Source organism: Podarcis liolepis (assembly GCF_965112155.1).
Source record: "Podarcis liolepis genome assembly, contig: HAP1_SCAFFOLD_117, whole genome shotgun sequence".
NCBI lineage: Eukaryota > Metazoa > Chordata > Lepidosauria > Squamata > Lacertidae > Podarcis > Podarcis liolepis.
This window is the reverse complement of record NW_028148779.1, coordinates 54,664-77,178: the sequence shown is the minus strand read 5'-3', so window position 1 is coordinate 77,178 and position 22,515 is coordinate 54,664. Positions and strand designations below refer to the sequence as shown.

The 22,515-nt window shown below is 44.0% G+C and overlaps 2 protein-coding genes across 2 annotated transcripts; one reads left to right on the top strand and one right to left on the bottom strand.

The window, feature by feature from the left end:
* Window positions 1-266: 266 nt before the first annotated feature.
* Window positions 267-2,299, bottom strand: LOC310699055 (uncharacterized protein). The gene is made up of 2 exons (XM_083520654.1): window positions 1,863-2,299; window positions 267-874 (listed from the first exon to the last, which is right to left on the bottom strand). Exons 1-2 carry the CDS (start codon window positions 2,196-2,198, stop codon window positions 608-610), a joined length of 603 nt encoding a protein of 200 aa, XP_083376780.1. The 5' UTR covers window positions 2,199-2,299; the 3' UTR covers window positions 267-607.
* A 5,639-nt stretch (window positions 2,300-7,938) lies between these two features.
* LOC310699061 (ankyrin repeat domain-containing protein 45-like) lies at window positions 7,939-22,490 on the top strand (the record flags this gene model as incomplete). The annotated part of the gene is made up of 4 exons (XM_083520665.1): window positions 7,939-8,052; window positions 16,875-17,193; window positions 17,878-18,045; window positions 22,337-22,490. Coding segments are annotated over 4 exons (630 nt in total), but the record flags the coding sequence as incomplete, so codon positions are not given.
* Between the last annotated feature and the right edge of the window lie 25 nt (window positions 22,491-22,515).

Genomic DNA, 22,515 nt, shown 5'->3' with positions numbered 1-22,515 from the left:
CTGCCATTGCATCTCTTGTCCACCCTCCACTTTCCTTGGAGTCACCTGCCTGTTTGCCTGCTTTTTAGGTTTCATGCATTATGACCCTTTTTGCCCATCATTCCAGAGCATAGGCTATATCAGGATAGCAATGGAAGGGAAATCCTTTTTGTTTGCTGCTGCCATAGAAATGCTACCTTAGTGGTAAGGCTAGCTATGAAATATATTGAGGTGGGCTGGTATTTAATTGCTAACATAGTATTTTTGTTACCAGTGAAAAAGGAATCTTCTGACAGACAAATGTAGCATTGTTTATCCTAATTGTGCAAAACTGAAGTTGCTTAATACAGCAGGGTCATATGGAAGAATCACAGCATATCAGATACAGGCTTTAATTTTTGGGTAGATTTTTTTTTTAATAAATGTTTAATAGCCTTTCATTTGGGCCTCTTTCACCTCAATCATCCACAAGATTCTTCATTAAATTCTTCTCAAAAAGGTTGATCAAGCATGTTGAGATTTTCGCCATTTATTGTGTTACCCTGTTGACTTAAGTGTATGATTGGAAAGATTGTGAAAGGAAGAGCTGAACATAGCAGGGAAGAACCTGGGGTTTAGGTTTCATGCATTATGTGTCTCCACTGGAGCTGTGGTTGTGGGGACAAATTGGAAAGAACTGTTCGTCTTCATCAAATTCATCTGCTTTGCTCTTTCTGCTTAATTTGCGGTATTTGACTTCTTTCTTGTAACGGTGAGCAACATGCTTCATGTATTTCATCATCTTGGAAGTGTTCGCCACCAGCCTGTAGAGCATTTTGTCCATGTTGTGGGTGTATTCATCATTCACTTTGGTAGCAACTGGAAATGCAGGTGCTTGGACAATTGTCCTACAGGGCTGAGAAAAATGGAAAAACAGGGAGTAATACTTTGCATCGAAAGCCATTTACAAGTTAAATAGTGTTGCCATCTCTTTCACTGACCCTGCTATTATGCCTTTTAAGAGGAATTTGATGTCTGAAATCCCTGTACTCCTGGTCTTAGACTGCTGTTCTGGATTTGACCCTGTGGCATAAAAAACAACATCCCTTTGGCTTTATGGTAGTACAGTGGTACCTCTGGTTACGTACTTAATTCGTTCCGGAGGTCCGCTCTTAACCTGAAACTGTTCTTAACCTGAAGCACCACTTTAGCTAATGGGGCCTCCCACTGCCGCTACAGCGCCGGAGCATGATTTCTGTTCTTAGCCTGAAGCAAAGTTCTTAACCTGAAGTAATATTTCTGGGTTAGCGGAGTCTGTAACCTGAAGCGTATGTAACCTGAAGCGTATGTAACCCGAGGTACCACTATATGCTCATTGATCTTCTATCTGCTGTTCTGTGAAAGCTGAGCTTATTAGATAGCGAGATCACTTGATTCTTTAACATATAAGTAGGTATAAGTAGGTAAAAGTATAAATTAGGCACATATTTAGCCAGTTCACTGTAGTTAGAGTCCCAGGTGGTTCAGTTGTTCAAAATTTAGTTTTTTTGTGTACAAAGTACACATTGGGCATATCTACACACCAGACTATACATGGTTTTGTCCTTGCAAAGAATTAGTGAAATCACAGTTCTGAGAGTGCTAAGGATCTCTCACAGAATTGTCAGCTCATACTACAACTTCCAGGGTTCTGTAGAGGAAACTGATGTTAAATAAAACCAGTAGATTTATAGTGTGGCTGTGCTCACCTTGTCCTGACACATGTTACTTAGAAAGTACTTCTGACTGGGATCAGCATTAAGACTCATGGTTTGTTTTTTTACATATATTTTTCTATTAAATTGGAATCTGAGTTAAAGGTCAGAAATTAAAGCCAGACAATGTGCTAATTGAGAATATCTTACCATTGTGGGTTTCGCCAGTGTCAATTTCAGTTTCAGTTTGGTAAACAAGTAGTGGACAGCTAAACCACTCACTATGAGGAATGCTACTTTACAACCAGCATACACAACTTCTAGAGACTCTTTGGATAGTCCTAAGCCAGTAAAACAATGGCATACTTGACACATTGAATCACGAAAACAGTTAGATTGCTGTTTAGTCGCCAGTAGTTCCAGATCCTGTAGAGTCATTTCCCAAGCAACTCTTGTCCAAGCTGGTCGTTCACAAAAGCCAATAACATCTTGAAACAATAAGACTGTCCAAAGGAGAGAAACCTGACAAGGACCTTGAGAAAACATTCTGTGAAATTTTCAGCAAGAAATGTCTTCTGCTAATTGATGTTCCCTGTGTAGGAATCGTAGCAAATAACTGTTTAAGCTCGTATTCATTGTCTAAAAAAAGATTTAAATAAATCAAATAAATCCTTCCATCATGACCAAGCTCTCAGCCTGAGCACTGGAGAGATTTGAATGCAGGGAATATAATCAACCCATCAGCTGGGGAAGGGTTCTGTGATGTCATAAAGGGGGATCCTGATCTTTATATATGAAAGCTTCTATGATGTCATTATGATTGCAAGATTTTTCTCAGTAGCACTTTTCTCAGTGCAAAGTATGGAGAGTTTATAAAACTGGGAATTTTCAAAAGCTTACTTTACATTTGTCAGATAATTCAGAGGGACATGGGTAGCGCTGTGGTCTGAGCCTCTTGGGCTTGCTGATTGGAAGGTTGGCAGTTTGAATGTGTGCGATGGGGTGACCTCCCATTGCTCTGTCCCAGCTTCTGCCAACCTAGAAGTACGAAAGTAGATAAATAGGTATTGCTGTGGCAGGAAGGGAAATGCCGTTTCCATGCGCTCTGGCACTCATCATGGTGTTCTGTTGAACCACATGACCCAGAAAGCTGTCTGTGGAGAAACAGCAGCTCCCTCGGCCTGAAAAGCAAGATGAGCGCCACATCCCATAATCACCTTTGACTGGACTTAACCGTCCAGGGGTCCTTTACCTTTTACCTTTACATAATATAATAGTACAATTGGCTTATGAATTCTGGAGGATGTATGCAATTGCAAGGTGAAGAGATACTACATAGTCATTTGGATGAGTCTTATTACTCCTGAATGAGATCCAACATAGCAAGGTAGCTTCTCCTTCCTTTCCTCCCTTCACCTTGGGAATCACTGCACACCCTGAAAATCTCTTCCACAGGGCTGGGGAACACTCTAGAGCAGTGGTGGCGAACCTATGGCACGTGTGCCAGAGGTGGCACTCAGAGCCCTCTCTGTGAGCAAGCGTGTTGTCCCCCAAGAAGGGCCGTAGCTAGGAGGTGAAACTGGCACTCCAGCACTGCAGGAGACTTCTGGCGGCTTCCAGTATGGTCCCAGCACTGCTAGGGCACCGTTTTCACCCTCGGGGCTGCCCAGGGGTGTGTGGGGGGGGAGGGCTTGTGCCAGGAAACTGCCACTCCGTCCAAAGCCTGCACCACCGCTACTCAAGTCACCGATCAAGCCCATCTGCCATTGCAACCAAACCTGACGGCCGCCTCTGAGCTGGCTCCGCCTCCCCACCATCAAGCTCGGTTTCGCCCAACCCGCCTTCCTGCTCTGCTCTCGGGCGCATTTAGAGCTGTGGTAACCCTGGCAAGCGGCTGAGCAGGTGCTGACTTTTGATGCGCCAGGGCCTCCTGCCAGTCTGTTGTTCCTAGTCGGAAGTAAGCCGCCTTGAGTTCAGCAAGGTTAGACAAATTATCAGCATGCGTACAACAGCAAAAATCACATTAATTGTTCAAAAGCATGCGAAATGCAAACCTTTACCTTTCAAAAAAAAAGTTGTTTGTATCATTGAAAGCTCTGCTATTGTGTTTTTCATTTAAGACAAAAGATGTTAATGTATGAGTTGTTTTTTCTAAACTAAAATCTCAGTATTAAGGTTAAATTGCCATGTTGGCACTTTGCGATAAATAAGTGGGTTTTGGGCTGCAGTTTGGGCACCTCAGTCTCTAAAAGGTTCGCCATCCCTGCTCTAGAGCAAATTATGGGGGCATTTGAGGGGCTGTAGGGGGAAGAAGAGAAACTAGAAGTCTCGTTGTACAAGCTGATTTTTGTTACACAACAAAAATCAGTCAGTCAATGCAGTAACATAGAAGCATTTTAAAATAATATTAGACAAGGCATCTCATAGATAACAAAAAAAGCATGGCCTAGAATGAAAATTTATTAAAAGTTGTTCATTTTTTCTGTACGGTTAAAGACTTATCTCAGTTTTGTTAAGTGTTAAATAATTAGTGTGCTGGGTTTTGAAGCAAAATGAGATTTTTTAGTAATCAACATTACAGAAAATTGACTTTATTTAAATTCTACTCTTATCAATGTCTTTAAAAATTCAAGATTATGCAAATATAAACTAAGACTCCATGGTGAATGGTAGAGAGACCCTGGCTGAATTCAGCTGTAAACCAAGATACAAATGACCCTTGTGCCCCCCATGTAGCGACAGTACTTTGCTCATCACAAGTGAGAGTTAATGGCTTCTGAGGAAGTTGGAATATGAAGCTGAATTCAAAGGATGGCTTCATATCTTGGTTTGGTCCAAAGCAATTAACCAAAGTTTCCCAGTTCAGACATAACAGGAAATTATCATTAACAGAGGATTTCCTGGTTTGTTCGCCGGAGCACATGGACAGAGGAGTGAAGCATACTGGGGGACTTGCATGCGGGGGCCAAGACTCATTCACATGATGGCTTATTGAGCGAATTATGATCATCTGAAAGTGGCCACGCTGTGTGTGTTTCAGTGCTCTGTACATCCTGGGAGTACTTATAGGAAGAGAGTTGAAGGGTGTCCAGGACTCATAATCTAAGGCCTCCTTTGCCTAGCTTCTCTTTGGTGTGTCTTGTCTTGCAAGTTCATTTCCATAGGAAGCCAGAGGTTACAAAGTATGTATTTATACTGTATAGGAGAGATACAATAACATCACAACTCACAAAAGGGCATTCAGTTCCCATTTCAGATTGAACTGAAGACCTAGTCAGGGTGGGCAACCTCAGGGCCACGGGTCTAACGCCATCCTCCAGGTCTGTCTGTCTGGCTCTTGGAACGCTCTCCAGACCACACCCCCTCCCTTGCCAACAGAAGAAGAAGAAGAAGAGTTTGGATTTGATATCCCGCCTTTCACTCCCCTTCAGGAGTCTCAAAGCGGCTCACATTCTCCTTTCCCTTCCTCCCCCACAACAAACACTCTGTGAGGTGAGTGGGGCTGAGAGACTTCATAGAAGTGTGACTGGCCCAAGGTCACCCAGCAGCTGCATGTGGAGGAGCGGAGACGCGAACCCGGTTCCCCAGATTATGAGACTACCGCTCTGAACCACTACACCACACTGGCTCTCAGTGTGAAATAGGCCTGGAAGCCAGTGTTGTTCTTTAAGCAAAGGAAAGATACCTTTCCAACCCCAGGTCCCAGTTAGGAGATCTTTCATTTGCAGTCTGAATTAATGGCGGTTTCAGAATCACATGCGAAGGCAGCCCCACATATAATGTGTTATGATAATCTAGCCTAGGGGTTATAATAGAAGAGAAGAAGAAGAGTTTGGATTTGATATCCTGCTTTATCACTACTCTAAGGAGTCTCAAAGCGGCCAACAATCTCCTTTCCCTTCCTCTCCGACAACAATCACTCTGTGAGGTGAATGGGGCTGAGAGACTTCATAGAAGTGTGACTGGCCCAAGGTCACCCAGCAGCTGCATGTGGAGGAGCAGGGAAGCGAACCCAGTTTCCTAGATTAGGAGACTACCGCTCTTAACCACTACACCACACTGGCTCTAGGCAGGTAAACGGCATTATCACCTCCACCAATAGGCCTAATCCACCACTTGCCCCTTGAGTGCATTGAACTGTGATATTGCATCTTACCTGCCTGGATGGAGAGAGAAGTATGTGGAAACCTCTAGATTTGAAAAGGCTTGAATGTAGCCTGTTCTGGAGAGATTACACAAGAGTCTCTGGAGGCCTCTGCACCCTCTTGCAAGACCTCACTGCAATCACAACTGTGCACCCCTGGTGAGCAAGGGTTTGGCAGGGGCAGCAAGGGGGCGCGGGTGACACACGTGCAGGGTGGCACCTTCCCATTTTGCCTCAGGCGGCAAACCAGATAGGCCACCCCTGGACTAAGGTCACCCAGAAAACTCCATGACGCAATGGGTATTTGAACCCTGCTCTCCTAGGAGTCAGTCTGATACTCCAAACACAAGGCCACCACACTTGCAGTCCCACGGAAGACACAGGCAGTTCAGGAAAGCCCCTTTCCTAATACGTATCCCCAATGGGTCTATTTTACAAGAATTTGGCTGTTATATGCAATACTATTGCCAATATAAAAGTACAATGAAAGAGTTATTAGAAAAAGGATTAAAAAAATTTATATACAGTACTCTCCTTATCTAGTAGTCAGAACATCAGGGCAGAGTCTATCTGAAACAGAACTTTATACTTATCCATTACCATATCCAAAGTAAAAGTACCACGTCCAATTATGCTTTTTAAAACATTAAAAAGCATTTCAGCTATCATAACTCATATTAAAAGAAAACAGAGAATGGTGAACGAACCATGTTTACAGTCACTCACCTTGCTATGAAGTTGAGGTAATTCACAAACCCTGAATAATCAAGAATCCCTGCCTTCTATTCATTTTATCCATTGAGATCAACAGGACTGGACAAAAAAAGAAATTGATGAGTGACCACAAAGGTTCCTAAAAGTTAGATTACAACACCTAAGAATTTGAAATGCTTTACCTATTCTATACCAAAACAGCACCTGCAGAATAGAATTCTAGCACTTTTTCAGCCCTGGAAAAATCAAGGTTTCCCAAAAATTGGGCTAGGGACAGATCCTCATTAGGACAAACTTGACAGGTGGTTGGGGTCACATGTGATTAGGGTATCACATGACTAACAGGTAGGCTGTCCCACCCACCTGTTAAAATCCCTTCCACAGGTATGTAAGTCTCTCAATGCTCTGCCTTTAAATAATCAATACCATTGGTTTAAAAAGGCTGAAAAGCAGGGACTAAATCTTGCTGCCTAGGTTGTGTGGTCCTGTTCCCTACTGGGAACAGGGTATGCCACCAGTGCAGAATTAACCTCTGTTCCCTCCTTCCATCAGCAGTGATGTCAGCTGATAGTGGGTGGGCATGGTCTGGGGGAAATGACCTCACTGGGCCCCCTGGTGGGCCAAGATTGGCCTGCAGGCTGTAAATTCCACTTTCCTACCCAAAAATGTATCAGATAACCTCCATGGGATGCTGAAACTGGGCACCAACAGAGTGAATCTCAGATTCCCAAAGAGATTGACGTGTGCAGGCCATCTAAAGTAGCAACCCTATCCACTGATTTCTGGAAGCAAGACCCGTTTGATTTAATGGAACTTAGTTCTGCGTAGGCATGTAAAGGATTATGCAGCCAATCACTGCAGAAGTTTGGGAAGCTGTCAGAGAAGGCAAATCTTCTAAAAGCCCAGGATCCAAACTGATGCATCCTCGAAGGCCAAAAAATAAAGTAACTAAATAAATCCCACGGTACTCAGCGCCTCCTTGGTCCGATGCAGCCGCACTGTATCCCCCCCGCCCTCAGCCGCTGCAAGTCCACCTTCCAGCTTGGTCACCCAAACTCCATTTTCTCCACCTCAAACCACCTGACATATTCTAGGGTCCATTCACCTTCCCCCCTCTGGCCCAGGAGCGGGTCTGCGGGATGACTAAACAAACAAGATCCATGGGGGTCCATCAACGGCGACAGCTAAATGGAGCCTCCACGTTCGGAGGCAGTATACCCCGCTGCATGCCAGGGGCCGGGAGCGAGGCGGAGAGAGCTGCTGCCTCCGTGCCCTGCAGACGGGTGGACGGGGGAAGCACCCGGCTGGAAGGGAGCAGGCCCCGGGACCGGCGGACCTTTGGCCTGAGGGGCTCTTGTACGCGCTCCCCCTCCTCGCAAACGCCCCCCCCGGCTCCCCCTCCTCCGCCCCGGCTGACTCGGGAACCGACCTCGCAGCGGAGGCGGGGAGCGGAGGCGGGGGGCGGCCTTTCGAAGGGTCCTTCCCGGCTTCTTTCGGCACCGCAGCGGCTCCCGCAGCTCCTGCTGGTCCCGGAAACTGCCGGTAAGAGCCGCGCACGCAGCGCACACACCCCGCCCCCGAGCCCCCCCCCGCCCCAAACCCGGGCGCACCGCCGGCCGGAAGCCGCCCGGTCCTGTTAGGTGTCCGTTCGGGAACGGCGAGCTGCCGCGCGGAAGTTCCGGCCTCAGGGAGTTCCCGCGCCGTTGCTATGGCGACGGCATCCGCTCCTGCGCTGCGGCGCGAAGGAAGAGGTCAGAAAAAGCGGGGCGAGGAGGGGGGGGATGAGCTGGGGGGGGGGGAAAGAGTGCGTGGAAAAAACCATGGGGTTTTAGTCAACTAACTTTTACTCAGAGTAGACCTATGTCGTTAATTGTTAATGGCTCTATTCTGAGTAAAAGAATGCTAAAAACATTCTTGTTCAGGCCTGCCTACCCACATGCTTAGAAAGTTGGGGTGATTTTAATCTGCTTAAAACATACAAAAGTAAAAATTCTCAAAAGTATGGTTGTGAATTTTTCCTCAAAATTATTGTTTTATCTCTTTATATTTTTCAGAATCAAGCGGGGTATAAATTTTATGAAATAAAAAAAAAGTTGCTTGAATACAAACCCTGTAGTTTTGCTATCAGGCAGGCAGGATAATCTGAGTGTCCAGAAAATTATTTGGTGGTTATATTTTATTTTATTTTTATTTATTTATTTAGCACCAGCCACATACCCACTGGCACATTTACAAAGAACAAAGAAAGGGACAGGCCTCTGCCTCAAAAGGGACTCATTGTCAAGATATGGGCACAAGGCATGGATAAAATGGGAGAAGACTTCATTTCAGTTAGACTTCCTCACAGTGGGGAACATGTCAAAGGCTTCATGGAGAGGTTGGCACTTGGCAGTCTTGGCAGCAGTGGCGTAGCGTGGGGGGTGCAGGGGGGGCCGGCCGCACCAGGCGCAACATCTGGGGGTTAGGGTTAGGGGGCGCAAATCCACGGGTTAGGGGGCGCAAATTACTTGCCTTGCCCCGGGTGCTGACAACCCACGCTACGCCACTGCTTAGCAGAACACAGGAGTAGCCTTTAACAGCATGGTGCTCCCAAATGTTTTGTACCCCAAATCCCATCATTCCAGGTGATTCCAGGTCACACTGGCTGAGGCTGATCAGGGTTTTGGTCCAACATCTGGAAGGTGCCAAGGTTGGGAGAAGGCTGTTCAAGAGGGATACAAATTGTTACGGCTAAAATCTGGGTGCGGGGTTACTCTGCCACCCAGCTCATCGGACTAAGTCCGTGGGTCCCTGCGGAAGAAAATGAGCTCAGCCGGACACAGGAGCAAACTGCAGAAGGTCCAAGTTTATTGCGCAACAGGTTCAAGGCGAGATTGAACCCAGAGTAAGGGGTGACATGAACTTTTGAAATTTCCCTCCATATCCCAGAATACAGTGCAAAATACATCCCAGTTACATCATGAATACATTAAGAAGAGGTTGGGTTACACAGATTAACATATGGAGGAGGGAGGGATGAATATGCAGAGAGCTGGAGATATGCGCAGATAAGCACATCCTGAGAAGGCAATGGTCCATGTTTGCATAGTCTGTCACCTGGCATCGCCTGGAGGAAGGGTTTGGCAGAGTGATTTTGACTGGATTACTTGAGAGATTATGGAGGACAGGGGAGGGGTGATGGAGTCCTAGAGAAATTGAGCAAATATATTGTAGTGAAGAAGTCATGCCCCCCCCCCTTCCGTAACAGTCCCCCATTCGGAGATAGATTTGCATTAAAGTTCTGTAAGAACTTGCAAATCTTTTCTCCGCACCCTAAATCTCGGTGAATGGGATGTGTGGCTTTATGCAAACCTGAAAGGGACTTAGATATCATGCTGCTTTAAGGATATTTGCACAGAAATATAATGGTGTAACAGTGCACATAGTTAGACATAGGATATCACGTAAATTAATACTTTGTTGCTCAGTTACTTGTGGTATTCTAGCACCTTGGAAGAAATATTTTCTGAATAGTGATCTATGCTTTACATTTAGGCAGGAAGGTCCACTAATGACTGCAAAGTGCAGTTTGCTTCCCCCCCCCCCGCCATTTGTGTGTTCTCAGGTGTCAAGGCAGCTCTTCTGTGGTCTCACATCGGCATGGTGTCGCAGTAGTGGCAATCCCTGCTGAATCCACTTAGGGCTTTCATATTTATCATGTAGCCTGGTACCCACCACAGCTGGCACAGGTTTTGGACACGTCCTGAGAGAAATGTCTTTGCCTTGGCCAAAATCCATGGGATTTCTTATTATTATTACAGGCTCTGGTCTTGTAGTCCTGGGAAGTTGCTCACTTGCACTTTAAGGACCAAAAAGCTAATTGCAGCCTGGATACACTTGCCCAATTCAAACTGAGTCCAATTTGAATTTATGTGCCCATGGTTCTCAACTTTTCAAACCAATCTGTTAAAAGAAAACCATTCTTAAAAGGGGCACTTTGTCCAAATAAGTCAATTTAACTCTATAAGGGATCATTCCTGCTATACCAAAGCATATCCACCTTCATGTACCTGGTGTTTTATGGATCCAGAAGTTTGTCATTGGCAAAACGAGGTTTAACACATATTAAAATGGATAGGGAAAGTTGGCAGAGTGCCAGGTGGAACAATGTGGTTATAAATTGATCTAAACATTGGACTACACAATAGTGTGAGCTATTAGAAGGTATAAAATGCATGAGAATTCTCCATTGGTGTGTAAGCAATAAGACATTAAACATAAAACAGTTACACACAATAAATTGCCCCCCATTGTGGAAATCACACTGTCAGACACATTTCAACATTCTTACATAATAACACATAATACAAAACAAAATAATTAAATATCTGTTGCATATCTTGACACAATTGTGATCTTTTACGTATGTATCTTTTGAATCCTGGAGCAGAGGCTTGAGGTTCAAAAGTGGGAAAATGTCCTTGCAATTCAACTCCTCCCCCCTTTGTCAGCCCCCCCCCCCCGTCAGTCTATAGCCTTTGAAAGAGATAACTGTGGGCACTTTAAAAACTCTGGTGTTGCAGGTCTTGTGAGTTGAGGGGTTGTTGCTGCTTTTCATCATTGCACATCTGTAGAAGTGATATCCTGTAAGGGGCAGGGTTTTGGGGCGACTTAGAAACACAGTTAGACAAGAAAGGGGCAAAAGGCAAAAAGGATGTCCTCCAGTTTCCATGGGAAGCTGCAAATAATAACAATCTTAGTGGATTAAACATTTTATTCATTATCACATTTCCATATAATTACTGTTATTATCTGCTAAGTTTGTTTGCTTTCCTTCACTTAATTTTTGTTGTTGTTGTTCTTTTCATATTATAAAATAAAAAATTACTCCACATGTATAGAAAGAGAACTGTAAAAAATACAAAGGTTAAAAAATAAAAAGAAAGCAAAAAATTAGATTACCAGTTAGATGAAAATGGACTTGACACAAAGACATCAGATTCAGAAAATAACTATTATTAAATAGTACAAAGATATTATCAAAACCACACATATTACTACTGGACTGAAAAAAAATGGAAAAACAATGGGGAAAACTTAAAATTCACCATGTGCTATCCAATAAAAGAACTTCATGAGACTGACTTTCAACATGTGATGAACATGTCCCCCAAAGTAAAACACAAACACACAAAATGAGCTATGAGGAACCAAAAATAAATAAATGCTAAGACACACAATTAATAAGTAACCTGAAGTAATCTGTTTTGGCATTCTAACACCCCAACTGAAAATAAAAGTGTTTCTTGATGTGACATCAGCTGTAATGTTAATAGCGGAATACTGGGAAATGAGTTAATACCAATAAAATGAATGGCAATTTCAAGTTGTGCAGGTACCTTGCACTAGCCAAAATGACAGAATTAGTAAGAAATGCTCAGGCCAAAGGTAAACAAGTACCATTCCACAAACAATGTTTGGTTGTGGTTCGATTAACTTCATAGACATCATGGAGAAACTGATTAAATAAATGAAAACAGATTATTTGTAACTTAAAAAAAAATGTCAAAGGCACAAAGAGATAGAGGTCACTAATACAGCAGGGATTCAGACTTGTTTCACAGAACAGAAAGAAAGTTGCTGCTTGGCTTTAAGGGAAGAAGGAAGAAAAGAAATACAAATGCAATTACTTTTTATAGAGTATTTAAATCACTGTTTGCATCCCCTCTTTATCATTTGTGCTGTGGGAGAAAAGAAAGGACACTCTGTTAAAAAGGAAAATTATTTCATGTGAGAGGTCTGTCAGGAAATGCTGTTCCTAAAATGTATAGGCATATACACATACACACACACACAAGAAAACTGTTATAAAATTTAAATCCCATGGGGGGGGGGGAAACTACTCAAGAGAGGAACTCACAGTGGGAGTGCTTTGATATTTACCTGTGAAAAGAATTTGGCATGTCCAGTACTTAACTCTATTGTCTTAAGTAGCCCTGGAGCAGAACACATTAAGGATGATTTCGCTCAATGGTTCCAAGTTTTACATAAGGAAATTTGTATAGGTTTTACGCTCTCCAAACCTTCTCTCTCCCCCCTCCTTTCTCTCGCTCGCTCTCTTTTTTTTTTTAAAGCTGATCTAGCCTCTGTGCATGTGCAGAGTTCATGTTTCAGCAAACCTTTTATACCATTGAAAATGTTGCATCTTTTGGCTCAATTAGAATAAGGAAGGGAAAGGTAAGGAGTAGATTTTAAAAATAGGGTTAGATTTTAAAACAAAAAAGAGAAACTCAGCAATTCAAGTATTCACCATTCAGCCCAAGCAAAGGAGTGCTTCCTTTATGTACAGGAAAGGGCTATCATTATTGGTCATTTTATCTGGTCATTCGCGGAACAATCAACCGCTCTCTTATTTATGAGTAAAATGGCCAGAGAGTTAGAATTCATAGGATTTTTTTATTTTTTTTTAACATTCTCAGCCTTACCATCTGCAGACAAATTTTACTGCCCTTTATTTACAGGATGGATGGTCAAGGCTAATTCTACTTGATTATATGAATTTTTATGTGCTTAAACTTTTAGTAGACTTTTAAGTCTGATTTTTGTAAATAATAGACAAAAAGATAAACACTGTAATCACTTAAATGCCTGATATCACTAGTTCTGCTTCAAACCTCATGGCTTCACCTCATACCTTTAAAACAAAGAGCAAATCTGGGCTGAATTACAACACATCACCTCACAGCCACAAATTGGGAAAGTTGAAAGGGACCTGGGGTCATCTAGTCCAACCCTAAAATACAGGGTTCATAGCAAGATTTGTACTACCAGAGAGGCATACACATTTAAGTACAGATTTACAGCTGGGAAAGGAAACATCTATGCTCATATCATGTACTAAGGAAGAGGAAAATAAAAGTACATAACTTTACACAGAACCCTTTTTGCAGATCTTGAGATAGTTTGAGTGAGTTTGAAATGATATTTAAGGAAGAAGTGAACAGTTTTCGTAAGATAGGGAGAGGATCTCTTATAAAGCACAGTTAAAGCAGCCCTAGATTTGATTTTTTAAAGGGAATACAGAAGTGTTGCCCCCCTCCCCTCTTTGCAGTTTCCTTTAAAGGAAGCTTACTCGGGAGTAAATTTACCTGGCACAGAAGCAAGAAGGGAGAAAACAACTGAAAGAGGCAGAGTGAAACAAGGGGGAGGGGGGGCATTTTCTAACAAAAGAGGCCAAGAAGTCTTATAGAGACTGATATCAGGAGCCTTACAATAACTCTTCTGTCCAACCAAATCAAAGTTAAAACTGGATTCAAATATTTTTCTTAGAATGAACACCATACTTTTATAGGCATATGCTTAATGAAGTACATACACTGCATTTTAGCTTGAGAGAGCAGTTGGCTCAACTAGGCTTTTGCAGCAGAAACATTAGGTTATCAGCACCTTCCAAAATAAGACTGTAGACTCACAATCTCAAAAGTTGGGGCAAAGCAAGAGGTGGGGTAAACATTTGCACACTTCATTCTCATCTTCTCTTATTTAGGACTGCTAAGATCCAGCATGGCTTCCTTAGATTTAAATTTTGAAGCAAGCTTGCAGTTTAAACTATGCACACTTAAGAAAGGCAGTCTGTCAGAGACAGAAGGAACAGACAACACACATAACAGACAACATGTAAACATACATATTCTCGTATATGTATTAACAGACAACATACATAACAGACAACATGTAAACAGATATATTCTCATCCTTTAGTTGGTTATTGCAAGGAGTTGGGCCACTACCTTTGGCTTCATTAAGTGAAATTAGTAGGAAGGTCCCACATGGTTTTATGAGCCTCCTTGCCTCTTCAAACACACCACCAGGTAATCAGACTGGTAGGGCTCACAACGCTTGGTTGACTGGGTACCCCTTTATAGATGCATGCGTTGCTGTTGTTGCTTTTTTTTTTTCCCTTTTGGGGGGGGTGTCTGGGATAGAGAAGGGGGAAAGAGAGGGGCTGATTAGGATTAGTATGTCTAGGGGTTTGGTATGCTTAGTACAGGGACGTATAGTAAAGAGGAGAAGGGGCTTCTAGTTGCCTGGCAACTTCCTTAGTGGGTTTTAGAGAGCTCTAGCTATCCGGTTCCTTGCGTTCCATTTCCTATTTCCTTATTTCCTTATTCCTATAACCTGGGGTCTCTTTCCACTCTGCCGGTCCTGCCCAATTCCTCATGGGCTATCCCTCCTGGCAACCTCCTACCTATCGTCACATCTCAGGAAAAGGGGCCCTACTGGACGCCCGCGCCATGCGGTGCCAGATCGGGTGGTCCCTGGATAGAATTTCGGGTCGAAAATCCCCCTTGCTTTCGGAAGCGAGCTTACAGTACACGTGGTATGTAGCTCGACCAGTGCGGCTGGGATTAGGATAGAAAGCAAGACCACTTCCTGCCCCCTAGCAAGGACGCTCGGGAAGTTCGGAAAGAGAGCTCCAACCCCTTGCTTTCAACTGGGATGCCCGTTGCAGAGAGTTGGCTATCTTTCAAGTCGGGTCTCTCCGTCTTACTTTCGGGCTCCCAATTGGTGCGGCTGGCTGGAGATTTTAAGGAAAAGGGATAGAGCTCAGAACCCCCCTTTCGGGTTGAGCAGCGGTCCACGGTCTCTCTCACTAACCGGACCAAGAGAAAGGCAAGAAGGAGCGATAGAGAGGAGGGCAGAGAATTCAGTTGCCAGGAGACTTCCACCCCCTTCCCACCAGTGCACTGGATTTTCCTTTTTCCTTATACTCACGCGTCTTCTATGATGATCCCGGGATCGATGAATAAGCCGGCTGGATCCCTCTTTTGCTCCCCGGCTGAACTCCTAGGGCTTTCGATTACCGCCCAGAAGATGGCTGGGGGTCCAAAAGGATCTTCCCAGGCAAAATGGCCTGGAGCCGGCTGAAGATTTCGGGGCCCCCAGTCAGCAGCTCGGGAGAACCGCAAGCCCCACGTTGCGGCGCCAACTGTTACGGCTAAAATCTGGGTGCGGGGTTACTCTGCCACCCAGCTCATCGGACTAAGTCCGTGGGTCCCTGCGGAAGAAAATGAGCTCAGCCGGACACAGGAGCAAACTGCAGAAGGTCCAAGTTTATTGCGCAACAGGTTCAAGGCGAGATTGAACCCAGAGTAAGGGGTGACATGAACTTTTGAAATTTCCCTCCATATCCCAGAATACAGTGCAAAATACATCCCAGTTACATCATGAATACATTAAGAAGAGGTTGGGTTACACAGATTAACATATGGAGGAGGGAGGGATGAATATGCAGAGAGCTGGAGATATGCGCAGATAAGCACATCCTGAGAAGGCAATGGTCCATGTTTGCATAGTCTGTCACCTGGCATCGCCTGGAGGAAGGGTTTGGCAGAGTGATTTTGACTGGATTACTTGAGAGATTATGGAGGACAGGGGAGGGGTGATGGAGTCCTAGAGAAATTGAGCAAATATATTGTAGTGAAGAAGTCATGCCCCCCCCCTTCCGTAACACAAATACCAAAAAAACACACAAAAAACCCCAAATAGATTTGGTACACCTTGAATGAGACTGACATGTACATGTACTTCATTTCTTAGGGAAAACCCCAAAAAGGAAAAACAGGCCCCCGGGTATGACGCACATGCGTCCCCTGGAATCTTGCACAGCTCAGGGAGAGAGGGGTGACATCTAACAGTATCTTTGAACCAAACCAGAAAGGAGAGAAAATACTATGGCAAAAGGATTATATTTTGAAACTTTTTACAGATTTTGTGGAATACAAGGAACATTAGGTGTTCATATTGGGTAAGTTCCACCCAATTGTTTATGAGCAACAGGAGATAATATTTTGATATCTTCCCTTTTTATCTGACTTCTTCAAACACATGTTGTTATGCCAGTAGTGTAATCAAATATTCGTGGGTCACATTTTGAGAAAGTTATGTTGGAACTTTGTAATCCTATGTGCACTAACTGAACTCAGTGGGACTTTCTTCTGGATGAACATGCACAGATTCACACTGTGAGTGTAGTAATTCTGGTGATACAAGGTTTTTCAGAAGTAGTTTTCCTGCATTCTTTCTTACTCCCAGGAGTCACAGGAAAACCTAGTAGTGGACATGAAAGATGGGAAGCATATTAGTTTTCAGCCACAAATCTGGATGGAAAATGTGTGACTAGAATGAGGAAAAGTAAAAATGTGATCCTGGGTGGGTGAGCTGATAGCTGTTAGGATGGATTTCTTTCTTATTATCTTTCTTCCAACATCCCCTAGTCAAAAAGAAAGGATACTTAGAGACCTAACAACCTTTTGATTTGTCCTTGACCAAATAGTATGAATTTCCTGCAAACAAAAATTAGGTTCCATTTTGTTCCTTTTCAGGCTTATTCCAGGAAAATGGAATCAACAGAGGAGATAGTAGACTCGGCAAACAAAAGTGAGCACGAGAACTTGGGGCCTCAAGAGGAACCAAAGCCTTTCAATCCTCTCCTGAGAGCTTGTCTAACTGGTGACACAGAGGGAGTACAACAGATTTTTGAGGACCTGGAAGATCCTGATCATGAAAAAGCCAACCAGCTTTTAATGGAAAAGGATATTGTGGGCAGAGGCCTGCTGTATGCAACCTGTATGGCTGGGCAGAGCGACGTTATCCGGACACTGGCAAGATACGGGGTTGATCTGAAGGATAAGACGGCCCGAGGTACATAACTGACCAGTTATGCAAAAAATGTACTCCACAATTTTTTTACTAGTTTGCCTGCTCATACTTTTTTCTCTGTAGTTGGGGAAAAAAGCCCTCTTTACCTGGTTGTCTGAGGGCGATCCTTCCTCTCTGCAGAACACCATGCAAGCAGTTCATAACAAGTCTGTTTTTCCATAAAATGCCCTATAAAGCATTATCAGAACATTACAGTTTTCACCTGGAATACATTGGACAGGTGTACCTATATTTATTATTTACAAAATTTGCACCATCTGTTTAGCAGGCAAAAGTTGGGTTTTCTTTTAAAATCTATAATATTATTGACAGGACAATGGGAAACATTTTTGAAGAGATCACTTAGAACAGACTACAATTAAAAAAAGGATGTATAAGATACATTGTATCTTGAGCACAAAATCCCTTTTGTACCAGAACCTTAAGTAGACACTAGTTGCTTGTCTGTTTGTAAATGAATGCTGATAACCCACTTTTAAAAATAATAATAAATGAATGGTTTGAATCCCAAGATTGAGATGCTAAAGGTACATTCTGGTTAAAATATTGGCTTCCAAGTGGCTGGATATGTTTGGTTGTTTTGTGAATGAAGAGAGAGAGAGAGAGAATGTTATAAACGGGTATTCTATATACAACTACACATTCTAATTTGGCTCACTCTCTCAGGTTATACACTCCTCCACTGTGCTGCAGCCTGGGGACAACTAGAGACTTTGAAAACTCTTATAGAACTGGAAGCTGACATTTATGCAACCACCTCCCGGGGTGAAAAGGCTAGAGATATTGCCTGCCGATATGAGCAGACAGAATGTGTTGCATTCTTGGATTGGGCAGGTAAGAGCGGTGACACCTAAGCTTCTTTGAGATGTGGATCTGATCTTACTCATGTTAAGACCATAATTCTAGACAGGTGTAAATGAATATGATTTGAACTGCATGAAGATCCTTTGGACTGATTCAGTGCTGGATTTTGGTCAGAGAAACGTAGCTTTGCCTCTCATCTCGGTCACCAAGATTGGGTGGCATCCTGATCTCCAAGCCTTAGATCCCCATCCATACAACAATGCTCTCAGTCTTGTTTTTCAACTACCCTGTCTGGTTTGGTGCCCAACTGCCACCTAGTGATCTTCCTTCAGTGAGATCAGTTCTGCCAAAATTCACAGTGAGCCTAGAAAGGCAGCTCCTAACAGTGCATTCTGTTATGCTTCTTCTCACTACAGGCTCATCACCTATTATTTGAAGAATAGCATAAAAGACACTTAAACAAATAAAATTTGCTGTCAAATATCAGTCAGTTGTAACCAAAGAAAACAGTGTCATTCTTGCACACAGTCTCATAGTGGTTTACAGTAATCCCTCATCGTACGTAGGGGTTTGGTTCCAAAAATTGCACATATAAGCAAAAATTGTGTATAATCAAATCCTTGGAACTGCTCCGCAGCTAGTGAGTGAAGGGGAGAGAAAGAGCACCCCCAGTATCACCAGAGCCAGTCAGCTGAGTGCACCTTGCCAGTGGTGGACAGCATTGTTATGGCGGCCCCTGCATTGCGGTGACCAGTGCAACCAAACCAGTCACACTACCTTAAAACTGCCTCAGGCCTTTCCCAGCAAGCAACTTTAGAAGGCTAGTGGTGCTTGTGCAAGATCTTACAGGAACTCAGATTGTCCCACAAAATCTTGCAGGAGTATCCCAGAACCTTCCAGAGCCAGCATGCTGCACAGGCCTTGCCCAGCAAGCAAGGTGAAGAACTTAAAAGCTCTTTATGTGTTGGGCAGCCCTGATTGGACCCAGCATGAAAAGAGCTTTTAAGCTCCCTGCCTTGACTTGTACAATTTCAACCATCCCACCTTCAAGCCATGTTTGGTTGAAATCATGCAAGTCAAATGCACTTGAACTGAGGGATTATCATGGCCTCGTGACCAGCCTTGAATGTACCATGATCAGCAGGCGCTTCTGAAAACGAGTGACAACACAGTGCAAGTTACTGTGTCCAACTTTTTAACTGACCTCTGTTCCTATGCCTTTAATAGCAGCTTCATCTGCAGATATTAGTATGTGATAATGCTTAACTGTATGCTGTAAAACACTTTAATTGCTGATTTTCATAGAAAAAGAAAAGTCAGAAGATGAGACACTAAACTGATTTTTTCTGTAGGATGCTAGGTATCCTAAAAGCAAGAAAGCTGTGTATAAAAAGCTCCATGGTCTTTATCAGGGCATAGCTAGTCTGGTGCTGGTATGCATGGGAGAGGTTTTATGGTGCAGCAGCATTTAAGCACGTTGCACCATATATCTGATGTTGTTGTAACAAGCACCCATTTCCAAGACACAGTCCTATGCCAAAATGTTGGCAGCCTGGACAGGCCTTTGTTGGTTAAAAGTGTGGGTGCCTGAGTGTTTCTGTGTCTTTCCGAGAGTACTGTGGCATTTGTATTGTTTCGAAGGCACTTGGGTGGCAATGTCTTGCTGTTGCCATCCTCCCATTGGCTTCCACCACGCCCGGTTGCAGAGGGGGAAGTGTCCTGCAGCAGTGCTGTAATGGACACTAGCAGTGGTGTGTGATGAATTTTTTGTGGGGAACAGTTAGGGCCAGAGGCACCAGCTTGCCAGGGCAGTTGGGGGCTGGTGTCATGCCCGTGAGCATTGTGCCTCCTTCCCTAAGCTGGGCAGAAGCTTCCTAGGCTTTGGGAAGGAGGCCCCAGGCCTCTGACAGGATGTGGCGCTCTGCTGCCTCCTTCCTAAAGCTAGGCAGACTTTGGGAAGGTGGCAGGAGGGCTCTTGGACCCGTAGGAGCATTGCACCTCTCTTCCTAAGCCAGGCAGAAGCTTCCCGGGCTTTGGGAAGCAGGCACTAGGGAAACATTTAGGGGATTAGCCTAGTCTCCCTAGTCCAATGACTGCACATCACTGGACACGAGTGGTGTGCCTATTAGTAGTGCAACAGTCTGAGCTTTTTCAATGCATTTAATTTCTTATTTTTATGTTATTCTGTACTGGGGTTCATTAGAAGGGAGGGGGCTCCTCCTCTTCCCCTTCCCTGTAATTCTATGAGTATATTTGCATAGTACAGGTCAGATGGCTATCTCTGATATAGGTATGAAAACTAGCCACCTGAGCTGCACTTGATGGGTCCACCTCAGATGCCAAAATGTCTTGGGTCCAAAATGGTACCTCCTACCCCACCAGGGAAGATCTGCATGAGACCTACAGGTATAGGGCAGTATACAAATTTAATTAATGAATGAAGGAGAAGGAGAAGAAGAAACAAGGGTGAAGAAAGATAAACATCAATATTTATTATGGTTTTCGAACAGTTCCGGAAGTCGAACGGACTCCTGGAACACATTCTGTTTGAGAACCAAGGTATGACTGTATGTGTATTTTAAAATGTGAATAGTCACATAACACTTTTTAAAAATATTATTGATTTTGAATATAGATTTTACATTTTAATGCAAAACAAATATCCCCCTACCCTTCCTCCTACTCAGTTCCTGCCAATGTTTGACTCGAATGCTAAAACAATTTACTTTGCTTAAAACTATCTGTAATACCAACCTAGTTCCTTAAAAAAAACTTTCTTTATTTGGAATCAGACAGCGGGGTGGGTGCCTGAATGTTTTTGCAAACCCAAGGATCATGTTCTCCTGGCTGGACATTCAGAGTACTATACAGGCCAGTGTATAGTTTACAATGGAACATAGGTGTGAGTCCTAGTGATTCAGACCAAAGGCCTGTCTGGTCCAACGGTGGCTAGCCATTGTAGAATGGGCATACCTAGACATTGGTGAAGTGGCACCCACCAAGGCGGCAATCCCAGTGGGGAGTGAAAATCGTGCCACAGGTGAGTGTGCGCACAGGCAGGAAGGGCCTGTGAATCCACCTTTTCTCCTCCCAGCTTTAGCTGTGCCCAACTTGGCTGGAGCCATAGCCAAGGCTTCCCTATGGATCATCGCTCTCACCAGCTCCCTGCCTCAGGCAGCAGGAGGAGCAGGCATTTGTCTTCAGCATGGCCGTCTTTGCAGTAATAGTGGTCCCCAACACATTACAGTTGGGGCATGAGGGGAGGAGGAAGAGGCGAAAGAAGGAAATCTGAGGAACTTGCCCTGCTGAAGTGAAAGGGTGATGGAGCCGTGAGGGGAGGTGGGAAAGCTGGGTTGCTCTTTGCCCCTAGTAGAGATGGACAGACCAATAATAATACTTTATTATTTGTGCCCCAGCCATTCTGGGCTGTTTCCAACATATATAAAAACACAATAAAACATTAAACCTTAAAAAGCTTCCCTATACAGGGCTGCCTTTAGGTGTTTTCTAAAGGTTATAGTGTTACTCATCTCCTTGACTTCTGATGGGAGGACGTTCCACAGGGCAGGCACCACTACTGAGAAGCTCCTCTGGCCGGATCACTTCTCGCAGTGAGGGAACCGCCAGAAGCCCCTTGGTGTGTGACAGGGCTCTCTGGCACTGCTTGCAACACCTGGGAAAATGGAACCTCTCCCCCCTCCAACCCCCATGTGCAGTGGCTGGCTTTGGCTTAAAGCAGTGCCCTTTGCAATGCCAATATTTGGTGCCCCTAATAGTGCAACCGTGTATATGCCTGCTCAGAAGTCTCTTTTGAATTCAGTGAGACACTTCCTAGGCCAGGAGCTCTGTCTCGCTCACCCCATAGTCAATTTGTTTGTTGGCTTCCACAGTTTCTCCCAGCTTTGCAGGCACCGATACAGCTCTTTGCAAAGGGCACAAGGGAGCCTAGGTATGCCTCTGAGAACGGGAGAAAGGTCAAGGTCAAGAACTTGCTCCATTGTGATGAGGTCACGAAGCTACCTTGTTAATTATAGTATCTTGCCCACCTGAAGACATGACTGAACAGGGGATACCTCAAATCTAAATAGTTAAATTGAGTTGAAAACCAGCTGTGGTCACTGGCAAGGATTCCATGTTTAGTTCTTAGCTGAGTCAGGATGATGTTCTACATGGTGTTTGTGGGATACATTTGATTGCATTTACTGTATTTGGTTTGGTTTGTGTTCTGCGTTGCGTTGGCTTCCCAGGAAGAGTTTGTGTGGATTGGGATGGCATACACACACACTGCGACGATGAGTACTCTTCTATATCATTTCTGTAGGGAGTGTGCATGGCAGCCTCAGTGACTAAAGGGAAGAGATGTTCCTCAACAAGGGCTGCAAAAAGGGTTATTGCTGACTGACCATGCAATGGGTGGCAGGCACAGCTGTTCCAAGGAAAGGGAGGGACGTTGAAGAGGAAACCAAATATATCAGACCAGGTTTTGCTTGGTTGCTGAGG

Excerpts from the sequence above, each read along its gene's own strand:
- LOC310699055 (XM_083520654.1), bottom strand. The coding sequence starts at position 2,198 with ATGTTTTCTCAAGGTCCTTGTCAGGTTTCTCTCCTTTGGACAGTCTTA. Across the intron at positions 875-1,862 it reads CACTGGCGAAACCCACAATG|CCCTGTAGGACAATTGTCCA; the intron begins GTAAGATATTCT and ends CATTTTTCTCAG.